The 15,579-nt window shown below is 37.8% G+C and overlaps 1 protein-coding gene across 7 annotated transcripts in view; it reads right to left on the bottom strand.

Moving 5' to 3' along the window:
• The window catches only part of SH3D19 (SH3 domain containing 19), a 163,270-nt gene that overhangs the window by 4,846 nt on the left and 142,845 nt on the right, over positions 1-15,579 (bottom strand). For all 7 annotated transcript variants that reach the window (XM_079771509.1, XM_079771504.1, XM_079771503.1 and 4 more), the window contains 7 exons: positions 11,646-11,718; positions 10,562-10,692; positions 8,661-8,722; positions 6,554-6,756; positions 6,053-6,105; positions 2,978-3,164; positions 1,193-1,290 (listed from right to left, as the gene is read on the bottom strand). In XM_079771509.1, the coding sequence (XP_079627635.1) occupies positions 1,193-1,290; positions 2,978-3,164; positions 6,053-6,105; positions 6,554-6,756; positions 8,661-8,722; positions 10,562-10,692; positions 11,646-11,718 (807 nt within the window). The remainder of the gene's footprint in view (positions 1-1,192; positions 1,291-2,977; positions 3,165-6,052; positions 6,106-6,553; positions 6,757-8,660; positions 8,723-10,561; positions 10,693-11,645; positions 11,719-15,579) is intronic.

Genomic DNA, 15,579 nt, shown 5'->3' with positions numbered 1-15,579 from the left:
TGAATTTTGAGCTACTGGGGCAACAGAACTTGGCTTCCAAACATTTGGATTTTAAGAACCAAGAAATTTTAGGAATAAGTAAATAAATAAATAAATAAATAGATAGATATAGGGTTACCAAATCATAATTTTGCATAAGAAATATCTATCATTTACTAACAATATTTTATCATAGAAATGACATTTTAATATGAAAATGATAAAAGAAATTCTCAGAAGGAACACCTCATTACAAAATAGGAAAGTTAATATCCTTATACCTGACATAACTCAGCATACCCCTTTTACCCCGACTCCCCAAAAGCCTGCACATATCCAGTATCACCTAGTTTTCCTCATTTTGTTATAGACAGGTAAAAATCTTGTTTGGGCACCCATTGTTTTAAAACACATCTTGTCCAATCACTCCCTGATGTTTCATTCTTTCTGTGGCATCTTAGCCCTCTAAATATCTCCAATGATGGAACATTTGCCGCTGTCGGACACAGGCTCTTCTGAGAGCAATGACTACTAACCTTACCCTTCTTCCTCTGGCACAGTCCCAAAGTATTACCAAGGTGGCTTTCCTCTGACTATGGTCCGACTATGGACTGGGGAAACAGGATCATGAAAATATTTTGTTTTTACTTAAAAAAAAAAAAAAAGAGGCACTTCTTTGATGAAGTAAGATTAAATTGTAATTTTCTAAACAAAACAAAACAAAACAAAAAAAAACCAAAACAACCCTTGGCAAAGTAGCTTAACTTTTTGGGATCATTTCCTGGCCCGTGTCTTTCTGGACAAGACTCACTCAGTGTCTTATGAGGCCCTGGTGCAGTGGCCAATTGCAGCAGGTACCTGACTTCCCCACTGATTTGATAGATAAGACAATAGCAGGCAACAATGGCCATGTAGAGAATCATCCTTTACTAGGGCTACCAATGAAAACTCCAATATTACTAAAATCTAAGGTTACAAGGCCTACGAATAAGGAATTCGTTTGGTGATTGTGGGGCTATCAAGCCAATTCAGTTTTATTCGAGTATCTAAATGCCTTGCTAATATTTGCCTAGTCTTGTTCTTTAGATTTAGGGTATGAGATGTTCATTCTTGGCAAATGGTCAATATGCCACCCAGATGTTCCACCCTTCAATGGAAGATATTTCAAAATTTATAGTTGCTTAATACAGGAACTAAAAATGCACGTTCTGACCTTGAAGGAAAGCTCATCTTCATTGTCCCCATGGAAATCATACAAGGCTTTGGCCTTCCTCCCCTTCAGTGCTAAAGGAGACATACTTTTCATGTCAGCTGTGGAAACACCAAAATACAGAACATACTAAAACACAAATCCAACATTTTAAGAAACCTCCTTGTTATCCCCAGCACAAAGTATTTTCAATTAATTTTGAATTTATTTAACTTGCAAAAAGATGAAGGATGTTCTCTTAGCAGGAAAAAAATTATAGAAATATATTAGAAATATATTTTTATGTTTCTAAAAAAAAGTATAGAAAATTGGCCATTATTAAGTGATGGCATTTTTAACTTTTTTTTCCCTATAACTCGAACAAAGTATGAAGTACCAGGTGTACTGGTTAATAATGCGGATTTTGTAATCAAAGAAAACACGGTAATTTCAAGAGAAACATCAAAAGTGCTTTATTCAAAGTAATGTCCATTGCTAGCTACACATTTCCCCCATCTTTCAGGTAATTTGTGGATACCATCCCAATAGAACTTTTCTTGTTTTGAGGCAAACCATTCAGAGAACCAATTTTCCACTTCTTCGTATGTTTTGAAGTGCTGCTCAGAAAGTGTGTGTGCCATCGATCAGAACAAGTGGTAATCTGAAGGAGCAAGGTCTGGTGAATACAGCAGGTGGGTTAATACTTCCCAGGCAAGATATTTTAACGTGTCTTTAACTGGTTTTGAAGTGTGTGATGGTGCGTCATCATGAAGCAAAATTACTTTGCCGTGTCTTCTGGCACTTTCTGGTCATTTCACGATCAAAGCATGGTTCAAATTGATTATTTGTTGTTGGTAGAGATCAGTATTAATGGTTTCACCTGGTTTTAGAAGCTCATACTACACCACACCTTCCTGATCCCACCAAATGCAGAGCATTGTCTTCTTTCCGAAGCGATTTGGCCTTGCAGTCGGTGTTGATGGTTGATCTGGATCAACCCATGATTTTGTGCACTTGGGATTCTCAAAATAAACCCACTTTTCATCTCCAGTCACAATTCAATGCAAAAAAAGACTTTCGTGCCATTGAAGCAACATTTTACTGATGATTTTCGGTTTTCCATTTGTCTTTCGTTCAGTTGATGTGGCACCCATTTTCCTTCCTTTAAAATCTTTCCCATTGCTTGTAAATGATTGGAAATTGTTTGCTGAGCACCGTTTAATCTTTCTGCGAGTTGTTTTTGAGTTTGACACGCATCTTCATCCAATAATGCTTGTAATTGTTGGTCTTCAAACTTTTTTGGTTGACCTGCACGTTCTTTGTCTTTCACATCGAAATCATCACTTTTAAAGCGTTTAAACCAGCATTCACAGGTGTCTTGAGATGGAGCATGTTCACCATAAGCTTCCCAAAGTATACAATAACTTTCAGCAGCACTTTTCTTCAAAATAAAGTAATGAATTAAAATTTCCCACAAATGCTCTTTTTTTTGTCAAGAAATTTGATATTTTTAACACCTTCAGCAAATTTGACATAAGAAATTTTGAAGCTTGCTGTCAATAACAAAATGGCATACATATCAAATCACATATATATCAACATATGTGTAACTCCATCTATTGAAAAAAATCCACATTATTAACTGGTACACCTGGTATGAAGAAGAACTTACAAAACTTTATGAATCAACTGTTTAAAATGAAGGCAAACAACTTAAGCTGATTTGGCCAGAGGGAAAAGAAATATGTATCGTTTTAAAGGTCTTGGGCTCCCCTTAGAAAGAAGAGCCACTTCCCGGAGTTGTTGTACCTGGGCAGGGCCGCACAAAGACTGCTGGGAAGATCCCCTCCCTGTCTCTCAGTCTGCCCTTGTACCAGTCGGAGTCCAGCCGCTGGAGGATCAGGATCCGTTCTCCCCTCCTGAAGGGTAAGTCATCACTGGTCTCCGCCGTAAAACTGTGAAGTGCTTCACACCATTCTCCAGAAAGACTGTCATCCTGTTACAAAACAGAGGTTTGATAGGAAATATAAGATTTTATTTGAAACTAGAGGCCTGGTGCACGGATTTGTGCACGAGGGGGAGGGGTCCCTCAGCCTGGCCTGCGCCCTCTCGCAATCCAGGACCTCATTGGGGGATGTCCGACTGCCGGTTTAGGCCCGATCCCCGCATTGAGCGCCTGCCCCCTGGTGGTCAGTGTGCATCATAGCAACTGGTCAACCTATTGTTCCGGTTGTTCGGTCTTAACGGTCTCTTAGGCTTTTATATATCTAGATTTATTTCTACAGAGCTTAAAAAGTGGTGGGGAAAAAGCTAAGGGGTCATAAGATTTCAAAGCCTGAAGCTTTATTTATTTATTTTTTTAAATATATATTTTATTGATTTTTTACAGAGAGGAAGGGAGAGGGACAAGGAGTCAGAAACATCGATGAGAAACATGGATCAGCTGCCTCCTGCACACCCCCCACTGGGGATGTGCCCATAACCCAGATACATGCCCTTGACCGGAATTGAACCCGGGACCCCTCAGTCCACAGGCCGATGTTCTATCCACTGAGCCAAACCGGTTAGGGCCTGAAGCTTTCTTTAAATCACCCAACACTTTATGTTGCTATCTAGTTTCAGCAATAAAAATTTCCAATAAGTTTTTATCTTTGAAATATAATTCTATATGACAGATGTGATAAATTTGTGGCTTTCCTGCTTTTAAAGGATATATAATACTTAAGCAAACACTTTTTTCTAATTATGATTTATGACATTAGTTATATCTTAAAAATTGGGTAAAAGCATACAGTATTCATGTATAGTATCTATGACACTATGAAAGAATTCTGGAAGGCATATAATTTCCAGTGAAACTCTTCTAAATTATGGAGGATCAGAATGAATAGACTGTTAGTTCCTAGGTCTTTACTTGATTCAGAAGCTATCGGATTCCATGGCACAGGACTTCATTAATTCACTATTAATTTCATGAGGCGTAGTTAGCCCAAAGGCTGGCAGAATAACCACCCAAATATGGTGGGATAGTATGGTGGAATGTACCAGCAAGAATGCTTTTACCCCAAATACAGTAGAGCAAGGTTCTGCTCTGTGAAGAGGCATCACTGCCAAGTTAGGATGGGAGCCCTATGTTCAAGAAACAACCAACTGAGCTACCCTTACACGCCTAGGGCTAGTATGTAAAAATCTTACTCATTTTTTTCTCTCTCCCATTAAAAATAATACAAATGCTCCTAAATATTTGGAAAGTTCAGAAATGTACAAAGAAGCATGGAAAAAAACCTACCAACCCATAATCTTACCTCTTAGAGGCAAATGAATGTTAATAAATATATTTCCTTGTAGTCTTTGTATGCTATATATTCAGTTCCCTAGAACATTTTCTTCCCATTACTTTTATTTTATAAATCTAGTTTTTCATGGTCTCAGAACATTCTACCATTAATGATCATATTTAGGTTGGTTCTATTTTTTTTCCTATGATAATAAAACTACTATGACTATCTTTGTGACTAAAACCTCTTTTTTACCCTATTTGGAGGGTAAAAAAATTAAAGAAAAATCATTTGTACTTTTTAAAAAATATATTTTTTTATTTATTTCGGAGAGAGAGAGAAACATCAATGATGAGAGAGAATCACTGACCGGCTGCCTCTTCCATGCCCCCCACTGGGGATCCAGCTCGCAACCTGGGGCACATGCCCTGACTAGGAATCGAACTGGTGACCTCCTGGTTCACAGGTCAACGCTCAACCACTGAGCCACACCAGCTGGGCTGTACTTTCTTGTTTTTAATACTCAAATAATTACTTGTTTAGTGTTGAGTTGTATTGAATATTTGTTAACTAGATAAGTTAAATGATATTTTATTGTTGCTTTATAAGGCATTTTGATTATTTTTAATTAATTTAATTTTTTATTATTTTTTTCTTTATTAAGGTACTAGAGGCCCGGTGCATGAAAATTCATGCACTCTGGGGGTCCCTCAGCCCAGCCTGTGTGCCCTCTCACAGTCCAGGAGCCCTCAGGGAATGTCCTACTGGAGGCAACCAGGCAGACCAAACAGTACAGCGCTGCCCCTGTCACCCTACAGCTGCCACCACTGGCCTCCCTCTGCGGGAGGCGACTGGGCAGGCCCACCCCCCACCCATTGCCCCTCCGCCGCCGCTGGTCACCGCCAGCCCTCCCCCCCCGGCCAATTCCCATCCTCCTCCCTCTGCCCACTGGCACGTGCCTTGACTGGCCTGGCACTGCCTGCTCAACAGCCCTGCCCCCTGCTGACCAGTTGTTCCACTGTTTGGTCAATTTGCATATTACACTTTTATTATATAGGATTAGATATGTGTCCTTATCCTCCCATTGTCCCCCCAACCCCCCACTCATGCCGTCACCCCCCTGTTGTCTGTGTCCATTGGTTAGGCTTATATGCATGCATACAAGTCCTTTGGTTGATCTGGCATTTTGATTAATAGTAAGGTTAAAATATTTTTTAATATCAGCCACTTATACTATCTCTTTATCTCTCCTATTTTCCAATCATGTCTTTCCCCCTGTTTTCTATCAGGGTTTGCATTTCTTTCTAATCCATTTGTATGAGCTCTATATGCAATAAAGATGTTAACCATCTAAATATAGGGGTGGGCAAAAAGTGGGTTTACAGTTGTAATACAAATAATATAATAATTAATAAGTAATGATACAAGAATTTTGTGTACTCACAATATAAATCTACTTTTGCCCACCCCTGTATTTATTTCAAACATTTGCTATATGAATTGAAAAAATGCTTTCATAACATTCTCTCCTGATAATTACGATTTTAATATCCTTCCCAGAGTTGAAACCTGGCTTTCATTACAGTTATCTATCCAAGCAGCCTACCTGAGAATTTGCTCCAGAATCTTCTTTTTTGGTCTTCAGTGGTACCTTTGTGCCTATGTTAAAAAAAAGTCAAAACTTCAGATGTAAAGACCTTATAGTATTGGAGAAAAACCTTAGGGGAGAGTGAAAAGTCTGGGAATGCAGAAGAGTCTCTTTGTAATTCTGACCAGACACTGTCCTCTCTGGGCTTTTTCCCTTTTTCGTACAGTGAAGGAAGATGCCATTAGTTATACGTTCTAGCCCATTTCTGTTTAAAGGTCTATGATTATTAATATGCCATTTCTGATATGAAGCTATTGCTATTTACCTAAAATACCAATATCAGCTCTCTGGTTACTTCAATAAGAGCTATCCCACACAAATGACCATTTTTAAATCATTTCTCATTCTATCTTTAAAAATATGGCAATATGGATTATTACGCAGCTCAAGTACTATCCTATTATTTAGTTTATTTCAATTAAGACAGAATATAATAAAAATGATATTCTCTATACTCACTGAAAACATTTGTACCAGCGGTGGGATGATCCTCAACGAGTTCCACAAGGTTAAGGGGGGAAATCCTAGTTCTGCCTCGAGGTTCTCCTCCAGCCCATTCTTCATTCACACACTCATTAAGAACAATACTTTCTCCCTCCAAGAAACTTAGCACATCCTTCTGGTCTCCAATATATTCAAACTGAGCACCACATCTTGGACCTCTGAACAAAGATTACAATTGTGGGTTAAACAAGAGAGTACTACTTTTCAAAATGCTTTAAAACCTTCATTCAGTCTTTCAGTAAATATTCTGTGTTTATTATGAAACATGGTATACTAGACATAATTTAAACTTTTCCATGAAAAAGTTTTTCAGATATGAACCTGTTCACATAGAAAATCTAGTCAATGTCACAGAGACATGCAGAATTCCCTAAGCTGGTGGTCAGTTTGCACTGCCATGTCTCATGACCAGTCTCTACATCTTTGTATTCTTGGACCACAGTAATTCATGGCTCAGTCTGAAACCTTTCAGTTATAAATGCACTGGGCAAGACATCAAACTTCCATGACAGAATGCAATGGGCATCTGCTGGGCAGACTCAAATGCTCAATAAATGTTGAATCAATCATGAGTTGTATACATAGATGAATGATCTTCAAAACTAGAAGGTTCGAATAAAACAGAAACTCAGCATACTATCTTGTAATACTTAATCTTTTACCTAACACTGTTGGTTTAAAAATGATTTTTGTATCTTCTTTAAAAAGGCTTAATTTCTGAGAATTAGAACAATCCTTAAATGATCGACAATTCTGACTTTAAATAAGAGATAAAACTGTGTTACTAGAAGGCATGATTTAATACCAAACTTTCCATTTGAGGTGTCAGAAAGGAAGTTTCAATAGCAACAGGCTAAGGAGATGCAAATGCCTGAAGAGAAAAGGTTGGTACAGGCTCCAATCAGATTCTGATTTAAGTCAGGTCAATGGACCAAGGGTCTGTGAGAGCCCACTTCAGATCCAACCTGCTGACACATTAAACGCAGCTTAAAAATAGGAGGAAAATTTGAACCTGAAATAGAATTCAACTGTTGTGGCATCCGGAGTTTTCTTATTTGTGGTAACCTTTGCATTTATTTTCTAAAGCCCTCAGGGAGCATCTATGTATGTCTGACCTATTCAAAGACAGGTTTACAGTCTTCAGCAAGTAGTGAAGTCTATTATTTTGCTCATTTAACTGGAACATAAAGTTGCACTGTGGCAGTGTTTTAAATCATACAAAAAAGTTACAATGATGCATAGAAAGATACATTAATTCATGAAAAGGTCTTCAGACATAAAGGAAGACCCTTCCAACTTAACTCTTCCTTTAGTTTCTTCTAGCTCCTCTTAAAAACAAAACAATACAAAATGTCTAGCTGTTTTTGTAGGGTTCATATTTCTATAAGGTTAAATACTTCCTATGACGAGAATTTTGAACCTTCTAAAAATGTGTTGGTAGATAAATACCAGATGACCCAAATACATTACACCGGATGACAAACTGTCTCTGTTCAAGCCATGGCCAGGCAGTGGGAAATAGCAAGGTGGACTCCGTGTGCTGTCTACATGTCCTGTATTGATATAAGGAGTTGCTTAGGTCAGCTTGTACCAGCACATTGAATTTTCATTAACATGTTAATCCACTATGGCTTTTAAACAAGTACAGTTTTCCTCATAAATCAAAAGACACACTGTGAATAAATAATCACATATCTGAAGTGTTTAAGCTTGGTAATTATGGTATAACTAGAGGCCTGGTGCACAGGATTCATGCACTGGTGGGGGGCGTGGCCTGCAGGGATTGGTCCACTGTGGGAGCGCCGCTCATCCTGGTCAGCCGAGCGGCTGTGGATCTTCCCTCTGAGCAGCTTATCCCGGTCAGCTGAGTGGCGCTCCCACTGTGGGAGCACACTGACCACCAGGGGGCAGCTCTTGCATTAAGAGTCTGCCCCCTAGTGGTCAATGTGCATCATAGCAACCAGTTGTTCCACCATTTGGTTGATTTGCATGTTAGGCTTTTATTATATAGGATTGGTCACCTCCTTTGTATTTTGTGCAAAAGAACACAAATAAAACTTACTTATTAACACAGTGAGATGAAACTGATTCTCTTTTCCCATTTCCTCCTTCTGGAACATCAATCTAGTAAAGACAAATCAAGGCAACCATTGTATTCTTTTCAGATTTTAATAAGATGAATTTAAGGCTAGGTAATTAGAAAATACATGATTGAAATTAACAAGTTTTGACAGGTGTTTAACTGATTAAGTGGTACCATAGGTGCCAAAGGTAAGAAATCCAGAATTTGGTTCTAAAAAAACACACACACATAACTTGTAAGGCAGCCTTCCTTGAATAGCCAACCAATCAATTTCTTATTTGCTGGAGTAAGCACATTAATATCATTCTACCCTTGACTGAGTTTTCTCTATCCCATATCCCCTAAGTTGAAAACTTTAGATGAGGAGGACTTAAGATAGAGACTAGGCATCAGGCATTTGGCACCACTACCATGCCTATTCAAAGTGTTGGTAGAATTCTACAATACTTTCTGACCCCAAAATAAAACCTTTTAATCAACCTTATGGATTCTCTCCGCTTTCATAACTCTGGAATATTTTTTTCCACCAATGTGAATAGGGAAGGAATTAGTACCCAGTGCGCAACTACTAAGTGGCAAGCACTTTATATAACACCTTACTTACAAGGCTCAGTGAAGCTAGGTTGTAATAAAATTTTTGACCATAGTATATATTCAGTCTTTGAGATCTATATTAAACAAACCAGTGCCCTTCTTAATGAATTCTAAAAGCTCAAAATTTCAAAACAATTTTTTTAAAATTGCAGGCTTAGAAATAATACTTAACCAATAATGTGGAAGATTCAGTGTAATTTATTTTAGTGACGTAACTGTGCTTTTTAAAGTACTGTTACATTGGGTAGGAGAAAAATGAGGAAGGGTGCTAAAACTAACATTGTTCTTAATATTAATTTAGTGAATGTGGTTGGATTTTTCCAAAGAATCAGGGAATATTTATACTGGACAATTTTTAAAGCCCACATTTTATAATCCAAGAGACTCAAACTCATTTATATTAGAAAAACACAGGTTCTCTGTTATATTTGTGTGTTTTTAAGTCTCTGATGCAATGGAAAATCATTTTCCCCCCTCCCTTTCATAGCTGTTAATGATCAACTATTTAAGCTAGTTTTATTGATATTTTCCAGTATCAGTAAGTTATATCAGAGACTGAGTCATACATACTCTTCTTTTAGTTACAAAGTGAAGTGGTAGTTTTTATATTTTATCCCCATGTTTCACAGTCACCTGGGCTTAGCACTTATAGGGCTCGACCATATAGGCCTGCTTTTACAAGTTAGGCTGTGAAGGAGTATAAAATGCTGACAATTTAATATAATTCTTCACAACTGGATTTGAAATTATCATGTGAAAAACCATTAATGGACCACTACCTCCAATGAAAGTGCTTTAGTATTCCCAAGTCTATTTTTCTAAATGATGGAAATAAATGGAATGAAAAAATGAAAGAAACCAAAAACAAAATGCACTTCAAAGAAAAGGAAAAGTGGTACTGTTAGCTCAGAGAACATTCCTTCAGAACAATCTTGTACCTTTTGAGTCTTGTTTACTAAATTTTTCAAATAATTAACATATATTCTTAAGTGCTTACCAATCCTCCAAGAATAGCTGATTCACCAGATGACCTATAATGCTTTTTCACCTTAGGATTTCAGATAGCATTTAGAAATTAAGCTCTAGAACCCCATGATATATTAACAATTAAGCATTATCTAGTTGAAAAAACTTTTATTTTTTGAATTTTCCAAACACCAATTGAATCAATGGAAGAGAGAGAACTAGAACCCAAGAATCTAAGCTTCCGATTACTTTTCCCAAACTGCACATTACATAGAACCCACTGAACATATGACCAATTGAAACAATCATGACCCACTTACAATTACTTTGACATGGTTGGCAGGAAATACCCCAGTCTGGTTTCTACATTTCCCTCTGTACCAATCTGTATCTATTTTTTCCAGAAGATAAACAATTTCTCCAAAAGTGAGATTCAAATCACCAACTTGCTCTATAAAATAAAATGATAAATTATTCTGGTTGCATGCAGATTTGATTAAAGCAGAGCACAAAGTATTTAGTTCTGTCCACCAAGGCAGAATGTTCTACTGACTCTGAGAACAGATTATATTAATTGAATTGACTTAAAAATATCTTTTTAAAAAATATTGCTGTTATGAGTTTCCTCTTTTAAGATCAAATTAAATACATTTATTATGCATTGACTGATGGGAAATGGTTAAAAATACCCCCAAAAAACAAACATTGCGCTGGCCAATGATTCCTATTGTGTCAATATAAACCTTTTGCTAAATACATATTGAACTATGAAAGGGTTTTATAGATGTAAAATATTCTTATTGTTCTCAATCATGCTTAAAAATCATTGCAATCTCAAAATATTAACTAAGGGAATACTATAGCTCTTTACTCACACTAAAATAAAAATCTATCAAGTAGGTAATATAAACTTATAAATAAATCAGGAGTTTATCTGTAGTCTTGGATATAAAATATATTTAAAAGTTGATTTAAAAATTATATTTTCATCTCATAAATAATAGCTGAGCTATGTATGTAGGTTTTACAATTCTTAGAGAAAAGAGCTTCATTTATTAAATTTGAAATAATTTCACTATAATTATTACATGGTACCCACTATTTTGAAAGAGTTAAAAAAAGTTTGCAACTGGTAGGTATTTTGCTGTTTGCTCATGTGTAGGGAAACACCCTCTCTTTCTCTCTTACGGGGAGTTTCAAAAGCAAGGGTATGCAGCTAAGCTTTCTGGAATGGTTGGGTACTACTGACCATTCCTGAAGATGGGTGACTGACAAGGTGACCTCTCCAGTCTAGGATTCTGTTGCGCAGAGAATGAAGAAGGCTGGCCCTCAAGAGATTAACCCAAGGAGGATGCCTGCTCCTGGATTCTAAGGGCTCTACCACTTTATTATTTATGTCCTTACCTGCTGGAAAATCATGAAGAACGACAGCATGAGGAGCACTACTGTCAACAGGCTTCTGAGTGTGGCTTGGATCCTTTGGGGGAAAACAGGACTGTGAGTGAAGTATTCAGGATGGACGCGGGATTTACATTCACTCTGAGACCAATTTTCCCCCCCTCACTAGAGTCCTCTTGACATTTATGTACAAGATGCAAAACATACAGTTGAGCCAAATAAGAGAATCAATATCAAGTTTTAAAGGCATGTGTCCTTGTCCAGGGAGAAGAGAAAATAACCCTCAATTATAATATCCTCCAGCATTTTTTAACAATGAGAGTTAAAACAAAATGTAATTACTGATCTTTTACATTTTTTTTTTTTTCACTAGAACCTATTCTAACCTGAAGTAGTGGTTTTTTTTTTTATCTCTTTACCTATCTGGAGTAGCTTTTCCCTAAAACTGTGAAAAGGACTAAATCTTAATAACAAAGCCTTAAAAGTTGTATCTTCATTAAGATGGGAAAAGAAGGAAGTTCTGCAATTGATATGCTTGCCCTTTAATGAAAAGAGCTAAGGACTTCCACAAAAGTATAATTCACAAAAGTAAAATCTATTTCATTTAGTGCCACTTAACTGAATGCTTTCTCTAATTTAAAAGCCAACACTACCTCCTATGCTTGGCCTAGATTTTCTATTTAATCTGAATGGTTTATTCAATACAATTCTAAGTAAGTTAGCAAAGAGAATTCAATATTCTCTAACCGTCTAGCCAACTGCCATAGATTAGCTAGAGAAGAGGAGAAAGTTGAAGAGTGACCTTTTCTTATTAACAAGCAGTTGTTCTTCTTAGTTTCTTTTTTTTTTTTAATATATTTTATTGAGTTTTTACAGAGAAGAAGGGAGAGAGAGAGTTAGAAACATCGATGAGAGAGAGACATCGATCAGCTGCCTCCTGCACACCCCCCACTGGGGATGTGCCCGCAACCAACGTACATGCCCTTGACCGGAATTGAACCCGGGACCCTTCAGTCCGCAGGCTGACGCTCTATCCACTGAGCCAAACCGGTTTCGGCCTTCTTAGTTTCTTTATATAAACTAACAGGCTAATAATCCCTATCATCATCATCATCATCATCATCAAATTTGATTAAAGGATATCATTTGGAGTTACAATTTTAAAACTCTTCAACACTGGCAAACCTGCGAAATAAATGCAGGCACATTTTTTATGCCTTTGTTGTCTCTTCAACCCAACTCTTGTCCCCTCTGGGGTATCCCCACGCTTCTATTCCTCTGCCCCTTCCTGGCCATGATGTGCCCAGTTGATCAGACTACACTGTGGATAATGATCCACCTTCTCCATTTCCACCCCGAAGCACCTCTGCTCAGATCTTTTCTACATCTCACCTGCTCTTTCAGCCAAAATGCAACTGTGGGGGCATGCAGCATTCTCTCAAGGTAGGTAAACTGAGATACCAATTTAGGTCAAGACAGTAATGGCTAATAGCAATTTATTATATGAGTTTACCAAAGTAACACTGACATTTTCTTAGGGGCCACTCAGCACTTTCCCTTAAATAAATGAGCAGCATGGGAATTTCAGGGATTACAGAAAGAAACTGTGACATATTTTAAGTCTGGAGGGGCTTTAAAAAATAATTATTTATGCCCTGGCCAGTGTGGCTCAGTTGGTTAGGCATCACCCGTGCACTGGAAGGTTACTGGTATGATTCCTGGTCAGGACATGTGCCCAGGTTTTAGGCTCAATAACCTGTGGGGACGTGTGGGAGGCAGCCAATCCATGTTTTGCTCTCGCATCGATGTTTTTCTCTCCCCCTTTCCCTTCCTTTCATTCTAAAAATCAATTTAAAAATCTTAAAAAATAAAAGTAATTATCTACATAATTTATTATATGTGCATATGTATGTTTTTCATCTCCCCCCCCCCCCCCCCCCCGATTGATGCCTGTGGAAAAAGGAATGACTACTCAATAAATTGTATTAGGCTAACATCTGGTCAAAATGGCGGTGTAGGTATATGTGGTAATTGCATCCTCCCACAACCACATCAAAATGCAACTAAACTACGGAACAACCAACATTCAGAACCACCTGAAATCTAGCTGAACAGAAATCCTATAACTAATAATACAAAGAAGCCACCACACTGAGATTGGTAGGAGGGGTCTAGATGTGGAAGGGGCTGAACCTATACCCACATATAGCAGATAAAAATTAGGAGGGATATCACCACTACAGAGGTCCTCCCTGAGGAGTGGGGTCCCAGCCCCACACCAGGCCCCTGAGCCCAGGGTTCTAGTGCCAGGGCACATATTAGAATCAACCAATGAGTCCTGGCCTGGTGGCTCAGTTGGTTGAGTGTCATCCTGTGCTTTGGAAAGTTGTACGTTCGATTCCTGATCAGGGCACATATCTAGGTTATGGGTTTGATCCCTGGTCAGGGCCTGTATGGGAGGCAACCAATTGATGTTTCTCTCATATCCATGTTTCTCTCTCTCTCTCTCTCTCTCCTCCCCCTTTCCTCTCTAAAAATCAATAAAAACATATTCTTGAGGAGGAAACTGGTCTTGCAACCGTGTCAGGCCATAAAAACTGTGAACAATGCACTGCCCTGGGAGGGTGAGGGAGGGAGGGTCGTTATCGTTGGCCCCAGGATAGATCATCAGATATGGCCTGGGGACCCCCAACACCTGGGGGCCTTCCTGTAAGCCCACGAAAGGGGGTGGAACCATATCTGCAAGACAAAGACCCCAGAAGGTTATAAAAAGTGAATCCCTCTATGTATTTCTTCACTCTGATTTGGAAATTATTCCCCGAGTCCACTAGTGTTAATAAACGGGGTCCCTCCCTTTCTCTAGGAAGCGTGCTTGGTATTTCTTTGGTCTTCTGCAACATTCTCAGGCGAGGATAAAAAAAAAAAAAAGAATCACCAATAAATGCATAAATAAGTGGAACAACAAATTGATGTCTCCCTTCCTCTCTAAAAAAAATAAAATAAACATTTAGAAAAAAAGTACAAATTGATAGTTACAAAATAGTCATGAGGATGTAATGTATAGCATAAGGAATATAGTAAAAAAATATTCTAATAACTATGTATGGTGTCAGATGGGTATGAGATTATTGGTCATAATGATCACTAAGTTAAATAATTACTGGGTTGAAAGTAATATAATATTGTATGTCAACTCTAACTGAAAAATAAACAATTATATAAAGTAAAAAATAAGTAAATAAATTGTGTTAGGCTAGATGGCTAATAAATGATATAAGAGGCCTACCCCACACAAAACACAAACATGAATCTCCAAATGCATGGATAACACTAGGAATGCTGCTCATCAATCTGGTCTGGTAGGTGAAGGGCAAGATGAAAAGGCTAAATAAGGTTGGCCACTAGGGGTCAGTACAACTCAGACCACACCATTAGGTAAATCTAATATAACTTAAAGCTCTTTTTAATATGACTCTGCTAATGCAAATGAATAATAAAAGCCTTCTTCACTCACTGTGCTACTCACTGAGTTAAACACCTTAGATGCCTTAATTAGCTCATTTAATTTTAAAAAAACATTTTCAAGATATAATTCACATATAAAATTCACCCATTTAAAGTGTACATAGTTTTACTATATTCACAGAATTGTGCAACCAACACAATTGGAGTTTAAAACTTTGTTAATCACCCCCCCCCAAAAGAAACCTACCCATTAGCAGCCACTCTCCCTTTACCACCACTCCCCACAGCCCCTCAGCCCTAGGCAACCACTAACCTACTTTCTGGATTTACCTATGCTGGACTTGTATATAAATGGAACATATCATATATGAATTCTAAAAACAACTCTGTGAGGAATTATCATACCTATTTCACACATTTAAAAAAATGCAGTTTAGAGGTAACTACCTAAGGCGGTGGGAAGGGAACTGAAACC

Source organism: Cnephaeus nilssonii, assembly GCF_951640355.1.
Source record: "Cnephaeus nilssonii genome assembly, chromosome: 5".
Taxonomy (NCBI): Eukaryota; Metazoa; Chordata; class Mammalia; order Chiroptera; family Vespertilionidae; genus Cnephaeus; species Cnephaeus nilssonii.
The sequence above is the reverse complement of the archived record's forward strand: the minus strand, read 5'-3'. Positions and strand labels throughout refer to the sequence as shown.